An 18,266-nucleotide genomic window follows, 5' to 3' on the forward strand; every position below is an offset into this window, starting at 1 on the left:
CAAAGAGACGCGTGGGGCTTCCCTGGTGGCACAGTGGTTAAAGAATCTGCCTGCCAATGCAGGAGACATGGGTTCGAGCCCTGGTCTGGGAAGATCCCACATGCCGCAGAGCAACTGGGCCCGTGAGCCACAGCTACTGAGCCTGCGCGTCTGGAGCCTGTGCTCCGCAACAAGAGAGGCCGAGATAGTGAGAGGCCCGCGCACTGCGATGAAGAGTGGCCCCCGCTCGCCGCAACTAGAGAAAGCCCTCGCACAGAAACGAAGACCCAACACAGCCAAAAATAAATAAATAAATTTATAAAAAAAAAAAAGAGAGAGAGACACGTACCACAATGTTCATTGTAGCTCTATTTACAATAGCCAGGACATGGAAGCAACCTAAGTGTCCATCAACAGATGAATGGATAAAGAATATGTGGCACATATATACAATGGAATATTACTCAGCCATAAAAAGAAACGAAATTGAGTTCTTTGTAGTGAGGTGGATGGACCTAGAGTCTGCCATACAGAGTGAAGTAAGTCAGAAAGAGAAAAATACCGTATGCTAACACATATATATGGAATCTAAAAAACAACAACAAAAAATGGTCATGAAGAACCTAGGGGCAAGACGGGAATAAAGACGCAGACCTACTAGAGAATGGACTTGAGATACGGGGAGGGGGAAGGGTAAGTTGGGATAAAGTGAGAGAGTGGCATGGACATATATACACTACCAAACGTAAAATAGATAGCTAGTGGGAAGCAGCCGCATAGCACAGGGAGATCAGCTCGGTGCTTTGTGACCACCTAGAGGGGTGGGATAGGGAGAGTGGGAGAGAGGGAGATGCAAGAGGAAAGGGACATGGAGACATATGTATATGTATACTTTGTTATAAAGCAGAAACTAACACACCATTGTAAAGCAATTATACTCCAATAAAGATGTTAAAAAAAAAAGAATGAGACCATGTGTCACAGTTCAGTGGAAGCTCCTGAGAGCATGTGTGTTAAGCAAGAGAACCAAACAATAAAGAATATTCTGTCCCCCTTCATGCATGCCCAAAGGAACCAATGTCTTCTGTGAGACACAGTCCCAGCAAAACATAACGCCACTTGCAGGAAAGTAAGTCACTGTGTCACACTCCGGCCGGCCGGCCGTTCTCAAAGCCTGTCTCCCTCTCTACTGAGATGTATATAGCTTTCTGCCACTGCCCCTCCTCTCTCTTTCAGTTAAAAGAACAAGACAGGTCAAGCAAGTCACCTAGGACTGAATCACCATTTTTAGCAACAGGTGACTCTTGTGAGGTCCACGTTCAAGTCCAGTTGAGCCCTGCCCACAGCAGCAATGGCTACAGTGGGGGCAGAGAAATGGCTAAACCAGGTCAAATGCAGGGCTGTTTCAACTCAGTGTTGCTACAAATTAGCAACAAATAGAGTCAAGAAGTGCCAGGGAGGAACTGGTATCCAGCTGCTGGGTAGTCAGGGCAGGGGAAGGAATTTTATAGCACAGTTTTGGGGGTTTTTTTCCTCCAAGTAGTCCCAAATTATTGTTTTCCTGGACTAAAATTTACCTCTTCAAGGAAAAGGGGTGGGAGGGGGTGGATCAAACTCATGGGATATTACTGGAGGAAGTGAATGTTTTCTTTGGCTCCATCCTGGATAAAAGTTTCAAAATCAGCAGATACAGTCTTCTTTTCCACCAAGTTACTGTCCAGTTCACTGGTTTCTCTTTGCTTTGATAACAAGAATGTGATGAAAAACAAGCACATTCCTCTAAAAAAGCAGCTTCTTGCAACAGAGATGGTTGGGGGGTTGGGGGGTGTTTAAAAAGTCACCTGAAAGGGCTTGGACAAGAACCATCCTTTCTGTTAGGTGACTGTAGGGAACTGAGGTGTTCTATGGAGCTGTCGCTTGTCGTTTTCACTGACTGTTACAAATCAGTTCCAAAAAGAATTTTAGCTTCCACCTCTGGTAGTACAAACAAGTGTTACTTGGTGTTTGCTGCATTTATAATATATACAGCCAGTTCCCTTCCAGCAGGGTCTTGCTTACTTTGTCCTGAACCTGGTAGAGAGGCTAATTAAAATTAGCACACACAGGAGGGTAATGGCGACTGGGACACTCAGTCCCGTGCAGAGAACAGGGCCGCAGGGAGAAGGTCTGGCAGCAGGTTTGGTGCGGGAACCGTACCAGCGATGTGCAACAGCAGGACAGCGCTGAGGAGACGTGGCCTCCAGAGCTACCGCTGCCACACGTTAGCTCTGTGATCGCGAATAAAGAACTTCTTGAGTTTCCGCTGCCTCACAGGTGAAAGGAGATAAGACCTCCTACCTGATGGGTGGCTGTTGGGACAAAATAATCAAAGTATCATGTCAACGTTGGCTGATATTCAGCAGTGTAGGGGTTAAACTGGAAGTCGGCAAATTCCGCCTACCCTCTCCCTGGGCATGGCTCCTGCGCTTGCAGCTCCAGGCTGCCTTCCCTGTGTCCAGGGAGTAACTGGGGTTCAACACTCTGGCTGCCCTGTCACATTCAGCACCAGGCCAAGCAGGGGCCTTTTCAAGAATACCAACAGCCCCCTGTGCCTCTACCCATACATTCCAACCTGGGCAAGGGCACACTGCCTGAGCGGGCCCCAGACCCACCCCAGTTTCACTGGGGACTACTCATTTCAGTATCAGGGATCATCTCATTTCATCAGTGAGGGCAATTTGGGGGATAATTTTCCCACAGAGAAAGGCAACATTCGAGGTACAGGATATAAATTCCTGTCTTGACGGATCTAGCCTGCATTCCAGCAACTAGAACTTTCCATCAACTGGCCCTTCCACATACCCACGGTGCAACAACTGAGACCACTGGACTGTGGAAAGGACCCCCTGCAAAGGCCACCTTTCCACACCTCTGAACTGTACCACTCCATTCCCACTGTCACTCGCCCACCGCCACCTGCCTAACGTTCCATCACCTGCGTGCTTGTTCTACGCCACCTGCCTGACTGTGAGGGCACGGATAGAGTTTCTATTGATACCTCTTTGTATCCACAACATGCTTTGAGTAGAACACGTGCTCAATACTTTTCAGATATAGATGTCGGTCATAAGAATCCTTCAGCATTATAAAATCAATACCTTCTGAATTAAACATGAAATAGAATTCATTCAAATCAGCAGACCAAGAACATTCTGTTGCAATCTTGTTCTCTGAAAATCAGTGATCCATCTGTGAGGTATACAGGATGGATTCCCTCATTTTCTGATCTTGCCAGATAATGAAGGGATGGCATGCTCAACTGTGTGTTGTATCTAAAATCTGGCACGTGGTGCCATAGCCCAAAAGTTCAGCAGCTGACTCTCTTCCAAACTTCAGCCCCATTAAGCACAAAAAGACTGTTCTCTAGACAACACTGTAGCTTCCACGGGGCTGTCTTAACTGTCCCTTGACTGGAAGAACTAATACAGCCTTGAGGCCTATCTGCCCTTCACAGACACTGAATTCATGCCACACTCATTATTAGATTGAAGGTCCCTCATGCCTCCCTCTTTCTCAGTGTCATAAAGGACACCAATACTAGATGAACCGAGATCCTTGTTTTGTCTCAGGCATACTTAATACCAAGACTCACAGATGACAGTTTCCCTTCTCATCTGCAGGAGAAAACAAAAACAACACTCCCAACCTGATCTGTCTGGAATGCTCTTTCCCCAGCTCATATGTCTGGTAAACTCCTCCTCATCCTTTGAGACTCAGATCAGATATCACCTTCTCAGGAAAGCCTTCCGTGCCCACCCCCCTCCCCAAGCCTGATTTAGATGCTTTCCCACCCTCTGCTGTCCTAGTCCCTGGGGATCCTCTGTTTCGGGCTTTAGCACATTGTCATGTAATTATTTCCCAGCTACTAAAGTGCAGGTGGGGGTGGGGTTTGCTCAGAGTGGGGCCAGACACCACCGGGGTCCGGGCCACCTGGGGAATGGAACAGAAATGCAGATTCCTAGGCCCTGGGCCCACACCTACTGAATCTACATTTTAATAAGCCCCACTCCCAGGTGATTTTTATGCATTTTGAGAACTACTGCTTTAGAGTATGAGCTCCTTGGAAGTAAGGATTGTGCTTTATTTAGCCTTTGTGCCGAGTTCGCATTCATTAAGTGCAGAGGCATTATTCAGTAGATGCTGCATGCATGAGAATCTTCCACAGAGTAAAATGTATCTGGTACCTGGGCCACCTAGAAACAACCTTCAGAAAATATGCCCCAACTGGAACAATGCATTAATCCAACTCCACTTTCACAGACACTGATAGGTAGTGAGAAAAACACCAGGCTTTCAAATTAAAAGACCTGGGTTCAAAACAAACAAACAAACAGAACTTCGATTACCATTTCTCTGGCTAGCTGAGCAACTCTGGACAAGTAGCTACTCACCTACTGTAAGCCTCAGCATGCACTTCTGTAGAAACAGAATCACACTACCACGTAAGACGGGTGTTACGTGGATTAAGAGGGAAATAATATATGAAAGCACATATATATATTATGTATGATAAAGACTAACAGCATATATGTCTTGTGTCATTTTCTTAAAAACAGAATTATCACCAAGTAATCTTTAGAAGGCTGGCTTTAACATAGCTCCAATAAAAAACAGTTACACTGTCAGACACAGAAATGCTAGAAATATACAAAATTATGTCACCAAAAATACTCAGGGTTTTCATAGGCAAAGTTTGAATCACAGAAGCCTAAGGCAGAAAGGGCCTCAAGAGGTCCTCTAGTTCGGCCCTCTATCAGGAACCCGTTCAGAAACAAGAACAAAGATTCACCTGCTGTGGATCCTCTGAGATGCTCCCCACAACCAACCCAGTTCTTCACTCCACCTACCTCTGCATCCTTTCACTTAACTGAGCAGAGGTTACTGGACAGGAGCAAGACTGATAGTAAATTACACTGGGACAGTAAGCAGTGGCCTCCCAAGTCTCAGTCAATGCACAATGACCAAATCCCATGGCAAGAGCTCCTGCCCACTATATCCTTCACCTCTGTAAAGGAACCAGTCCTCTAGCTTCTTGTTTCCTTACGTTTTTGCTAAATGCCTATTCTCAGTCAGCCAAGGTGCTAGTGTTTTAAATATTCTTTTGTGAAATCTTCCCAATGACTCTTCCAGTAGGTTATACTGTTTCCATTTCAAAGATGAGGCTCAGAGCAGTTAAGCAGCCTCTGAGACCCAGGTGGGGAGCCAGGATATAGACTTGGGTCTTTCTGGTTCCCCAGCCCTGCTCTTTCCACTGTATCAGGCAGTTTCCAGCCGCTATCCCCCCCCGCCCCCCGCCTGCTGACATAACATGGGATGCTTCATCCATCCTATTTCCAACGCTGCTCAAAATCCTTGCCAGGGCTTACTCTGCCCGTGGGTTAAAAGGACAGCCTTTCTTGAGGGACAGAGGAGGTGCTCAAAAAGGGCCCCCAACGCTCTGCCTATCGGCTGCATCAAAGGAACTCTGAAGATTAACAAGAGCAGTAATGGAACGTGCGGAGCTTTTCAGAAAAGCTTACTTTTAAAAGAATTTCAGGCAACCCAAGGGAGACTCTAACACTTTTCTAAGAGTGGGGTTAAACCAGCAGTCCCTAGCAGTGACTTTCTTTTCTAAGGCTTCTGGTTTGATCACATCTGTGGCTTTTCCTCCCCCTGGAACAGGCAGTAGAGGGTGTGTGTCTGTCCCCACCCCCTCCTACAGCCGCCACTGGTTACAGTTACACATTCCGATAGGACGTGCCTCTCCGACCAAAGAGGGGGCAGGGGTGGCCAGCTCTCAGAAGCCCTGGAACAAACAGTTGGCAACAGCCGTGTTCTCAGAAGACCGCAGCTGGTCGCTCGCTACTGTTTTCTCATTCCACGCCAGGTTACCGGCTATAATTCAGTGCCCCTACTTCAAACAGCCGCGCGCAAAGCAATCGAGTCTCTGCCACAGGGGTCTGCTGGCTTTGAAAAATCGGTCAGGAAGGCCAAAATGTGGTCAGTGCCACCCCCACCCCTCTGAGGCATTCAGGCCATCCCTCAGTCACGCAGCCCTGACCACACGCTGAGGAGGAGAAAGCCTCCGGGCGCCCTACCCTGTAAAAGAAGGCCCCGACCCCAACTCAGAATCTCTTCAGGACCAGGGAACTGTGAAGGAATCTCTGCTAAGTAGCCAAATCAAAATGGAGAAGGAATAAAAGGGGGTTTGATCAAGAATCCCGCTCTGCCTCTCCCCCTCCCCAGCCTCACGCAACTGTTTCCTCCCTAAGGCTTTGGTAACGGTTTTATGGTGCGAATGGAAAATCAGAACGGAGGGCCCCAGGGAGACCTCGGGGAGGTAGGGGGTTAAGAACACGGCGGCTCTGGGAATAAGGAGCAACGAGCAGGCAGGAAAGGAAGACTGGAAACTTCTGTGGGAGCTGGCCTGTTTTAACTGCGAGACAGTTTCTAAAAGGTTCCCTCCGCCCAAAGCAGCAGGATGATAAACTCCCACCCTTCTTCCCTTCCCGCACCCGATCCACGGACCACCCGTTCCATTACCTGTCTAAGACCCAAAAGGAAAGGCATCCTGCAAGAGCATCGTCCACACTAACGTTGGGAAAAAAGGGTTTTTAAAAGTTAAGGTCTTGGAATGAGCATTTTCCCTGGTGGGCCTGGTACTCAGCGGTCCCGGTTAACCGGCCTTCCTTAGCAAAGAAGAGAAAGTAAACAGACTCCTGGGACCAAGCAGGCACTCTGCCTCCTGCTCTCCTCACTGCTTCCCCCCACCAGCCTCCCACCCGCCCCCCCCCGCCTGGCTCCGACCCACCCCCACTTTCTCGTGACATATCTCAGATGCAGCAAAGCTGAAGCTGTCTGCCAAGGGGGAAATGACATCAGTTCAGGCACGGCAGAAAAAACTCCAGACAGCTGCTGCTGTGGAATACTGAGAAGGATGTGCTGCAAACCTACGAAGGCCTGCCCTGGACCCACCTAGGGCTGGAGCCCACAGCAGGAAGAGGATGGGGGCTGCTGCCCGCTGCCCGCTCCCATCGGCTCTGAGCAGGCTGGGCTGTACATAAATCAAGGCTCTAAGGCTGAAAAGAGCTACACTTCTCCGAATAACGACTGGATTCTAATAGCTCCCAAGGTATTGTTTCTCCTCCTTGGGAAAGAAAAGGAGGCCAGGGGCTGTCAGTTTCACAGAAACTTTTCCTCCCCCCACCCCTGTCAGAGCTGGTGCTCAATAAAAGTGCACTCTGGCCTGGTTGTTTCAACTTTCTCTAGGGATGGATGCAATTCACAGAAACAGGTTGGAGAGGCACCCCTCCCCCAGCGAAGGCAGGACCTGCTACCTTGGGTTCTGACCTCTCAAGCTCTCGCTTGGACAGGAGAGTTTATATTTCATAAACAAATTGCGTGTGCAGGTGCCAACATCTTTCCTCACTTGTCTTACAAAAGGTACAACAAGTCCCACCGCAGCCTCCAAGTTGCCAGTGAAGCAGATCATCTATATTTAAACCAACTCTTGCTTCTGAAAAGTTCACCACCTTAGGTTTGTCAGGCTTTCTTCTCTAAGCTCAGTTTATGGAGAAAACGGCTCTCTATAAGGTTGGCGTCCTCATCTGACTTCTCCCAGTCAGTGGTGTAAGCCAACTCTCATCTGGCCACTGTTCCCTCAACAGCAGGTCACAGTCGCTCCCTCCAGCCCTGAATCCTCTACCAAAGACAACACTAGCAAAGGTCTGTGTTTGGATTTGGACTTGCAGAAATGACTCTCAAGGAGAACAATCTTCAGAGGAACTTTATCAACCCAAAGTTACTTTCTAATAATTATATTTCTGTCACTCAAAGCAAGTATATCTCGTCTTTCTTTTTACTTTCTGCAACAATTTTCTTTCAGTGATACTTATCAAAGGCCCCCGTGGGACTGGCACTGTGCTGAGCAGACCCAGGTAACTCAGAAATGATTCTTGCAAATTAGTATCTTTCACCTCCACCTAGGACAATAAATTAGCAGTACATAACACTTACAGCAAGGTGAGTTGCCAAAAGTACTTAGTGAATCCAGCCAGACACACAATGTGCTTGCTGCAGGTCTACTGACGGTCAAGGTCACATCGACTTTCCTGAGCCAAGCCAGCTGGGCCATTTCCTGGAGGCTCACAAAAAAATGACTCACAGCCTCATTGCTTTGCAGAAGGGAAGAGGGGTGAAGTGGCTTCTGCTGCTGCAGGTGTTTGGGGACTAGGGAGCCATTCTTCAGCAAATATGTATCCTCAAGACACGGTCATCCAGCCTATCCCATGCCTTGCTGCTACCCTTACATACAGGCCGAACTGCCAGACAGGCAGGCCTGGACATCGAGGCACAAGAGAGAAGAGGCTGCTTCCAACGCCCTCCTTTCATTTCCTCAGTTCCCTGCAACCGTCGACCATCTCAAAACACATGCAGCATTATTAACTTTGACAATCAAACTGGAGGAAGGGGCATCCTCAGCCCCTCCTGGGCAACTCTGGTCTGAACCTACCTAACAAGAGAGAGTTAGGTGCCACCTGCAGCTCTACAGAAAGAGTACATGGCATAAGTATAATTATTCATTCATTCATTCCACACCTATTGAATGCCCACAGTGTGCCAGGGCACTGGTCTAGGTGCTGGAGGTACCACCATGAGCAAAACAGTCAAGAACCCTTGCTCTAATGGGCAAAGGAAACATTCCACATTTCCAAATAATATTTATCAGCAGTCATCTCTGAATAAGTGGAACTGCAACAAAATTATTAGAAATCCAAAAATAATCTTGTGAAAGTTCAATCTAAATTATCAAAATTGCAACACAGGCTGCCCAATTTCCTCCCAACCTAATGAATCATCCTTTTATGGATGCTACTCAAGACAGCGTTTCTAATCAGCATTTGCCTACTTTTATCGTCTTATAAGATTGTAAGTTCCTTGTGCAAGGCAGCATTAAACCCAAAACATTACACTGAGCACAACATCATATACTCTAACAAAGTGATAACTGAGAATGGCTTCTTTCTCACTGATCTACTTTTCCTTGCCCCTAGTCCCTGACCAACCCTCACTGAGCGCTAAGATTTGGGGGATGAGGAGAAAAAGAAGCTGAATGGGCAAATGCAGGCATTCCCAGGAAGGCGAGTTCACTTTTCTTCATGCTCTACAAAAATTATAACCCAGGGACACAGCAGTCAGTTTGGGGATATAAGAGGCAAGAGGATAATCAGCAATTTCTGCTAGTCTGAGAAAAAAGGGTTCTTTTATGTAAGTGATCCAGGTTCATACATGGTGGACCAAAGCTAAGTCAAATCCTTCTTCAAACCATTTTGGTCATATGCCTGACAATGCAGAATTTAATTCAATGCTGAATTCACCAATTAAAAAAAAAAAAAAAAAAAAAGGAAGAGTCACACTAAACGGGGATGGAGCAGGATTATGTTGTCAAAATGTTGCAATTTAATCCCACTACTGGGCATATACCCAGAGAAAACCATAATTCAAAAAAGACACATGCACACCAATGTTCACTGCAGCACTATTTACAATAGGCGGGTCATGGAAGCAACCAAAATGCCCATCGACAGATGAATGGATAAAGAAGATGTGGTACATATATACAATGGAATATTACTCAGCCATGAAAAGGAACGAAATTGGGTCATTTGTAGACACGGGGATGGGCCTAGAGACTGTCATACAGAGTGAAGTAAGTCAGAAAGAGAAAAACAAGTATCGTATATTAACGCATATATGTGGAATCTAGAAAAATGGAACAGATGAACCGGTTTGCAAGGCAGAAATACAGACACAAATGTAGAGAACAAACGTATGGACACCAAGGGGGGTGTTCCTTGGGGATGAACTGGGAGATTGGGAGATTGGGATTGACATGTATACACTAATATGTATAAAATAGATAATAAGAACCTGCTGTATAAAAAAATAAAATAAAATTCAAAAAAAAAATGTCGCAGTTTAACAACTGTTTATGGCCCCAAGCAATGTCTGAGACATCCTTCCACTGACCCAGACCCCTCTTTCCCAGTTCAGAGAACTCACAAAGATAGTAATGCTGGAATCTTTGGATTAGCTTATTATTTAAGAAGACAGTGTTCGGGGCTTCCCTGGTGGCGCAGTGGTTAAGAATCCTCCTGCCAGTGCAGGGCACACAGGTTCGAGCCCTGGTCCGGGAAGATCCCACATGTCGCGGAGCAACTAAGCCCGCGAGCCACAACTACTGAGCCCACGTGCCACAACTACTGAAGCCCGCGCACCTAGAGCCTGTACTCCGCAACAAGAGAAGCCACCACAATGAGAAGCCCGCGCACCGCAACGAAGAGTAGCCCCCGCTCACCGCGACTAGAGAAAGCCCACGCACAGCAACAAAGACCCAACACAGCCAAAAATAAATAAATACAAAAAAAAAAAGAAGACATACTGCAACAGCATATATGTTCATGGCTAGTGGAATTCATTCCTTCACTGTACTTGATTTAAGAATCTTTTGGCAACTTTTTCTAAGCAGCCTATGCATTTATAATCTTTAAATTCTGGGAAGAAGGCAGGGAGAGACAGTTATTTGTTTATTACTGACAATAAGCCAGCCTCTGTGCTAGGACTTCATTTAACCAACATCTCACTTAATGTGACAACAACCCCATGATGTAGGTATTATTATCTTTATTGTTCAGCTGCAGAAACTGAAGCATATAGAGACCTTGCCCAAGGTCACACAGTAGGCAGAGGAAGAGCAAGGATTTGAATGAAGTCTCTGGCTCCAAAGACTCTTTCCTTTACAGTAATACAGGAGTCATGATATTAAACCAGAAGTTGCCAATAAGGCAAAAACCAGAATTGAGGGTCAGTTGAACGCTGAGCAGACATGCATGTCCCTGGTCAGTGCTCCGGAATCCTGTCTATAAGACTGTCACTTATACCGGATCTGACAGTGATGTTCCCAAGGATGGAGTCAGGGCGCTGGGGCCCCAGGACTCCCATTCTGACCCACTCTGGGGCTGAGCTCTGTGAGGTAAATGACTGGGGAAGTCCTTAAGTTCTCATATGTTCCCAACACACAATGGGTCCCCACACAAGGAGCAAGCTGGCATGGAAGGTCTTCCATGCCTTGGATCTCAACTAACCTGGTGAAGTGCTTGTCATCTGGCCAGTGGAGGCTAAAGGAGACTAGGGCTGAGGGCCCCCGAGTTTCTCATTTCGCAATCAAGGAATCTGAAGAAAGAGGGTTTTGTCAGAACAGGACAGCAACTGCCAGGCTTCTAGGGCAGGAGATAATCTCCAGACCTAAAGCCTTTATATTTCCAGGAGTTTTGAGTAGAGGCTGCTAGGCCGACACAGAACATCTAAGATAAAAATAAAAGACCTTTCTTATCTTTCTCGGGTTGTGCACAAGCACATTTAAATGCCCTAGAGTTCTGACTCAAAAAACACAGAAATGAATACTAACCCAACCCCCAAACCAATGGGAGCGCCACAATCAAAGTCAAACCAAGATATTGTCACGTCATGAATGCGAGGCTTGGCATCAATAAAAGGATCCTGAAGTAATTATTTTGGGGAATGCCATAGGAAGAATTCCAAGCTCAGAACAAAGATTTGCAGAACCTTGCCAAGTAGAAATGTTAAGGACTGCTCAGCTGCCAGAAACCAAGAACACTAGATGATCTGTGTCCTGGGGCTGGACAAAGGCAGACGTGTAGCAAGCCTGCCGAGGCAAGAAAACACACCTCTCCTGGGCTCCGAGCAGGACAAGGAGTTCTACAAGTCACAGGGCTTGTTTCTTCTACAAGGCATCCACGAAAACCTGTGGATGCTCTCCTACTATTGTACTGAGTCTTCCCAGAAGTTGTCTGGGCAAACAGCCCTCAATTGCAATCACTTGCTAAACATCAAATGATATATTTCAGAGAGGGAGGATCTTAACTTACGCTGATATCTCATATTTTACAGATGAAAAACATGAGCTTCAGTGACGTTAGGTAATCATTCAAGGACACACAGCTAGTAAGCAGTGGAGCCAGCATTACAACCAGGTCTGTGTGGCTCCAGAATGGCTTGAACACGCATGGAGACAGTATTTTGATATTATACTCGTCACTTCCCCCTCTCCTGTGACATGATAGTCACAGTCGCATCCAGCCACCCGGGATATACCATGGAGATGAGAAGGATGCAACACTGGATGAACTGGTCTTGCCCTGGAGGATTGATTTATTCGATTACACAGTTAGAGAGAAAAGACAGCAGACACAGAGACAAACGTAGGCACCCTACAACAAATGTGAGGGGAGGGGTAGAGGCGGTAAATGCACGAAGGGCTTGAAGAAGGGAAGCTATTGAGGGATAAAATGGCCAAAGAAAGTTTTACCAAGAGATGGCTAACTAAAAATCATGTAGAGTTTGCGGGGAGAAGGTGAACACACTAAGCAGGGCCAAGCATGACTGAAAGCATGGAAACAAGGGCACACGGGGCATCTGAGAAAGGCAGACGATAGGCAAAGATCAGCTGGAGGTACAATGCATACATGTGTATATTTACTGAGTACCTGTAACCAGCATATCTTTTCTTTCTGATGACTACTACTAAAATATGATAAATCTTGAAGTTGACTTTGTGGGGGGGATGTGGGAGGTGGAGAGAAGACACCCTTGGCAATGGTACAGCCTTAGCCTTCTAAAAAGAGAGAAAAACCAGGGCTTCCCTGGTGGCGCAGTGGTTAAGAATCCGCCTGCCAATGCAAGGGACATGGGTTCAAGCCCTGGTCCGGGAAGAACCCACATGCCGCGGAGCAACTAAGCCCGTGTGCCACAACTACTGAGCCTGAGCTCTAGAGCCTGCGAGCCACAACTAGGAGCCCACGCACCGCAACTACTGAAGCCCACGTGCCTAGAGCCTGAGCTCCACAATAAGAGAAGCCACTGCAACGAGAAGCCCTCGCACCACAGCGAGAAGCCCTCGCACCACAGCAAAGAGTAGCCCCAGCTCACTGCAACTAGAGAAAGCCCATGCACAGCAATGAAGACCCAACGCAGCCAAAAATAAATAAAATAAATTTAAAAATATATATATAGAAATAGCTCATAAACAATCACAACAAATAAACTTTTAAAAGCTTTTTTAACAATAAAAATAAAAAGAGAAAAATCAAAGTAGCGGAAGATGAAACCAGTTTACAACAGCTTCCTAGGGCTTCTGCATCTTGCTTCTCTGCCCCCTAACAAGAAAATCCTTTACTGCTGACAATCAATCACCCCACTGATATTTATCACCTTCATGGATAAACATTTACTGCCCTCTCTGGAGAGTCCAGGGGTCTCTGAAACTCACCACTGACAGGGGGCTGTCACTGATGGTTAAGGGTGCTGTTGCTGTATCTGCAAGTTCAGCTTTATCAAGTACAACAGCAGCCTTGTTTGTTTTTATACCAAAATGCTAGGTTCATTTTTCCTGCCCTGAAAACAGTTCACCAAACTGTCAAGTAGCCAAGAATTACATGAAAATCAGCAAGCTACAACTCAGGGCTGTCCCCAGAAATATTTCACGTCTCCTCACAAATTGCTCTCTAAACCAAAGATCGGAATAAAAATAAAGGGGGGGGGGACCTAGGTCACACCAACTACATGATACACTCTCACATGTAACTTGGAAAGAGAACTCCATTTAGGAAAAGTAGTCTTCAAGGTCCCCACTAAATCTGATTTCATCCTTCCCTTATATTTAAATTTAGGGCAGGGTAGAGAGAGACTCCACTTTTGGTGCAATGGTGGTAGGCGCAAGGAAAGGGCTAACATCATGGTCATTTTATTAAAGGTACCTTAACTCTAAGTCCCTGGAAGCAGCTCCGGGCCCCCTCGGTGCAAAGTCATAAGAGCAAGTGTGCACACTCTCCAGCGAGAGATCATCTTGGTTGTGATTTTATAGGAAAATCCACTTTTTTAAAAACATCTTTATTGGAGTATAATTGCTTTACAATGGTTAGTTTCTGCTTTATAACGAAGTCAATCAGCTATACATATACATATATCCCCGTATCTCCTCCCTCTTGCGTCTCCCTCCCACCCTCCCTATCCCACCCCTCTAGGTGGTCACAAAGCACGGAGCTGATCTCCCTGTGCTATGCAGCTGCTTCCCACTAGCTATCTATTTTACATTTGGTAGTACCACTCCCTCTTTCACGTGCTCATAAATTCAGCAAAGTTATTTATTCTCAGGCCTATCTCCTCTTCTATAGTATAAGCAACTTAAGGGCAAGATGGGTAACTTTCATTTCTGTGTCCCTCACAATACCAAGTAATGCCTCACACAAAGCAGGCCCTCAAGAAAAACTGGTCACATGGATGAAGAGAATTGATGACTAAAGAGAAGATGGTAAAAATGAAGCTAATGCAGCTAAATCCCCGAACATTTGGGCAGGTGACTTTTTCTGGTCACAGAAACCTGAAAAACAGCTAAGAGATAAGGAGTGCACCTGGATGGTACTCTGAGCTCAGGAGGCTTGATGAAGGGATTGTGAAACCCTCTGGCTATCTAATTTCTCAGCTGAGGAATTTAAAGCACTTAAGCCATCTCAAAAGCAAAACTGCCTTCCTCAAGGCACAGCTGGGACGTGATCTAAGCCCCCCCGTGACAGATTTTCCTTTATGGGGAGTGGGATGAAGCGGCTTCTGGTTTTGCCTCTAGTTCACCAGAAACTCCATTAGCAACACCTGGAAGTCGCCTTTTTTGTTTAAAGGATTGTGAAACTTAATAAGGCCTAGTTGGAAACACAGCTCCTGGCACTAGGCCTTCCCTCAGTTCCTGGATCTTACGTATATCAAATACTACCTCCTCCTTCCTTAGGCTGTTTGGTAACCAAATCTACTCCAGGTCTAAGATTTCATGGTCAAAACTACCAGCGGAAAACTTCATGACAACTTATCCCTCCCATAAGCTGTAGGGAGTAGGGAAACTTCTGGAACATGCACGCCCACACCCCAAGTAAAATGATGACTGAAGGTGGTGAAACTGGAGAGGGAATCACACCAGATGCAGGGACGCTGGACCTTTCGTCACATTACACCCAACCACGGGCCACACCTGAACCCTGGATTCCCAGGCCGCAGAGAGTGAGGCAATACAGGATGTCAGCAGTTTCAAAAACACCTTGACCCAGAGTCCAAATCATGAAGAAAGCACTACAGCAATGCAGAAGTGGGCAGGAAGACCCTACTCTATAAGCAGAAAACTTAGGGCGAAAACGCTGGAAGGGCCTTTGAGAAAGCATCCCCCATCACAGCAAGAAGTCAGCACAAGTCACTGTCCCTCCCTGAAAAGAAGTAGCAGGTGCCAATATCTTATATTTTATATCCAACATTCCAAAGTCCTTCACTTTTCTCAAGATGCACATTCTTGGCAAGATGTGCTCAGTATTATTGAGAATTACATTTTTTTTTTTTTCGGCCACACCGTGCAGCTTGTGGGATCTTAGTTCCCCGACCAGGGATTGAACCCAGGCCCTCGAAAGTAGGAGCACGGGGTCCTAACCACTGGACCACTAGGGAATTCCCAGTGTTACAGAAAAGGTGGCACTAACCAATGAGAGACACAATAAAGCATCATCCTTGCAGAGATCTCAGGTTTATAAACTACTTTCACATCCCTTTTCATTGTTCCTTATATCAGCTGGTGATAGGGCCAGGCAGTTACCATCCCCACTTGCCGGGCAGTACACTGGTCTGGAAGTGTGAGTTGACCTAGGACTAGACCTAGGGTTTCTGACTGAAGAGGCAGAGGTCTTCCCATGGAACCCCAGTAATTGGCTGCCTAGGGGCAGATTTTCCTTTAAGCTAGACTCTGTCAGGGCTCTGGCACTCTACCATGCTACCACCTATTCTCATGACCCTGGGCCAATTACTTCACCTCTCTGAGCCTTCATTACTTTTATCAGCATCACCCAGAGACCGCTCCGAGGCAGCCATTTCTGCGATAAGAGACTCACATGGTTAAAGAAGCTTACCGACCCTTTACGATACACGTGCTTTACAGTTAAGCCTCTGAAGGGTCCCACAATTAAGAAGACTGTAAAACCCTAAACCTCCTACATTTCAAACAGCACAGCCTCTCTTACCAAACATCTGTTCATAGCATCATTATCTCTATGGTATCTTTCAGCCTCCAAATTCTATGTTCCATCTCTCCCTCAGCAGCGTTGCTCATTAGCCGTGAGACAGCGCCCCCCCCGCTCCCCCCCACCGCCGCCAATACTGTACCTTGAGGGTGGGCATGGTCAGCCAGACACGGGATGGGGACACCCAGCCTAGGCCCTGGAGAGCTGAAAGAGAAGATACGCAAACAGGGTCTCCTCATTTTCCTAGGTTTCTCTGAACATTTGTGCAATCTCAGATAAGAACAGGATTTTTCCAAAAATTCTCCCTACACTAGAAATTGAGGGCAAAAGTCATAAGTTAATCTTTCACTTTATATACTGGGCAGAGGTTGGAAATGGATATGTGTCCAAAAAAAAAAAAAAACTTTTGAGAGGGAAAAAGGGGGGAGTGGGCTGCTATGATTAAAACTTCACCACTAGACCTGTTCAAGTAAAAAAGAAAAAGCTGTGGTTGGAAGAGCACTTTTGATACTCATAGGATTGAAGCGTGTCACCGGGGAGTAACTTTTTTAAAGTAGTGTGACACAGGGTTAATTACTCACGAAAACTGAAGAACTATCATAATTAGCTGAATTTTCTAATAGTATTTTTACCCCTAGATCCAAATTAAATTCTCACACACAAGATCCTCTCCTGTAACATTAAGGAATTATTGTCAATTTTTTAGGGTGTGATATGGGAGGGTGGTTACGTTCGGGAACATAGTCCTTTTATCTTTTAGAGATTCAAACAGAACTATTTATGGTTGAGATGATATGAAGTCTGAAATATGCTTCAAAATAATTTCACTGGGAATAAATGGAAGTGAAAGTAGATACAGTATAGATAAAACAAGACTGGCCAAGACACTAAATCGCTGAGGTTGGGAGATGGGTACATGCTGGTTCATTATACCATTCTCTTTTTTTTTGTAAATGTTTAAAATGCTCCATAATAAAAAAAAAATTAAAGGATTCTATTCTGAATAATGTCCATTTCTGACCCTAAATAATATTAAGCTTTACAGAGCCCTTAAAACAAATAGGGAACACCAAAAGCTCAAGCAACAAAAGAAAAACACAGATAAACTGGAATTCATCAGAATTAAAAACAGTTGTACTTCAAAGGACACCATGAAGAAAGTGAAAAAAAAAGACAGATTGGGAGGGAATATTTGCAAATCATTTATCTGATAAGGGATTCATATACGTTTCTTAACTGTGAGACTCTGAAGAGGGTTAACTGTAAAGCACATGCATCATGAATCTCCACGAGAAATGGTAGACTTCTGTGACCACGAGGGCCTCTTCCTCTTACAGCAGAAATGGCTGCCTCCGAGCCGTCTCTGGGAGATGCTGATAGAAGTAATGAAGGCTCAGAGAGGTAAAGTAATTGGTCCAGGGTCACGAGAAGAGATGTTAGCATGGCTAGGTCTAGAGTGCCAGAGCCCTGACAAAGTCTAGTTTAAAGGAAAACCTCCCCTTGGACAGTCACTCACTGGGATTCCGTGGGAAGACCACTGTCCTGTCAGTCAGATAAGGGCCTTTAAAACAAGGGATTGAATAGGCATTTCTCCAAAGAATATATACAAATGGCCAATAAGAACACAAAAAGGGGACTTCCCTGGCAGTCCAGTGGTTAAGACTCTGAGCTTCCAACGCAGGGGGCAGGGGCTCAATCCCTGGTCGGGGAACTAGGATCCTACATGCCGCATGGTGTGGCCAAAAAAAACCCAAAAACCAAACAAACCAAAAAAAAAAAAAAGAACACAAAAAGATGTTCAACATTACTAGTTATTAGGGAAATACAAATCAAAACCACAGGGGGATACTACTTCACACCCACTAGGATGGTTATGATTTTTAAAAAGACAGTATTGACGAGGATGTGGAGAAACTGAAACCCTCATACATCGTTAGCGGGGATATATAATGGTGCAACCACTATGGAAAACAGTCTGGCAGTTCCTCAAAAGTTAAACATAGAGTAACGATATGACCCAGCAATTCTACTTCTAAGTGTATACTCATGAGAATGAAAACATATGTCCACTCAAAAACTGTATATTTATGTTCAAAGCAGCATTATTCATAATAGCCCAAAAGTGGAAAAAGCTCAAATATC

General features: G+C 45.7%; 1 protein-coding gene across 5 annotated transcripts in view; it reads right to left on the minus strand.

Annotated features, from left to right (window-relative positions):
- Positions 1 to 18,266, minus strand: part of WBP1L (WW domain binding protein 1 like) — a 60,244-nt gene that overhangs the window by 30,064 nt on the left and 11,914 nt on the right. For 3 of the 5 annotated variants that reach the window (XM_060100173.1, XM_060100167.1, XM_060100177.1), the window contains one exon: positions 16,267 to 16,328. The exons of 1 other annotated variant lie outside the window; for it this stretch is intronic. In XM_060100173.1, coding sequence (XP_059956156.1) covers positions 16,267 to 16,281 — 15 coding nt within the window. In that variant the 5' untranslated portion in view covers positions 16,282 to 16,328. Of the gene's footprint in view, positions 1 to 6,540; positions 6,706 to 16,266; positions 16,329 to 18,266 lie in introns of those variants that run through there. One more of the 5 variants, XM_060100159.1, reaches the window with a different exon arrangement.

This window comes from Mesoplodon densirostris, chromosome 1, assembly GCF_025265405.1.
Source record: "Mesoplodon densirostris isolate mMesDen1 chromosome 1, mMesDen1 primary haplotype, whole genome shotgun sequence".
Lineage (NCBI taxonomy): Eukaryota > Metazoa > Chordata > Mammalia > Artiodactyla > Ziphiidae > Mesoplodon > Mesoplodon densirostris.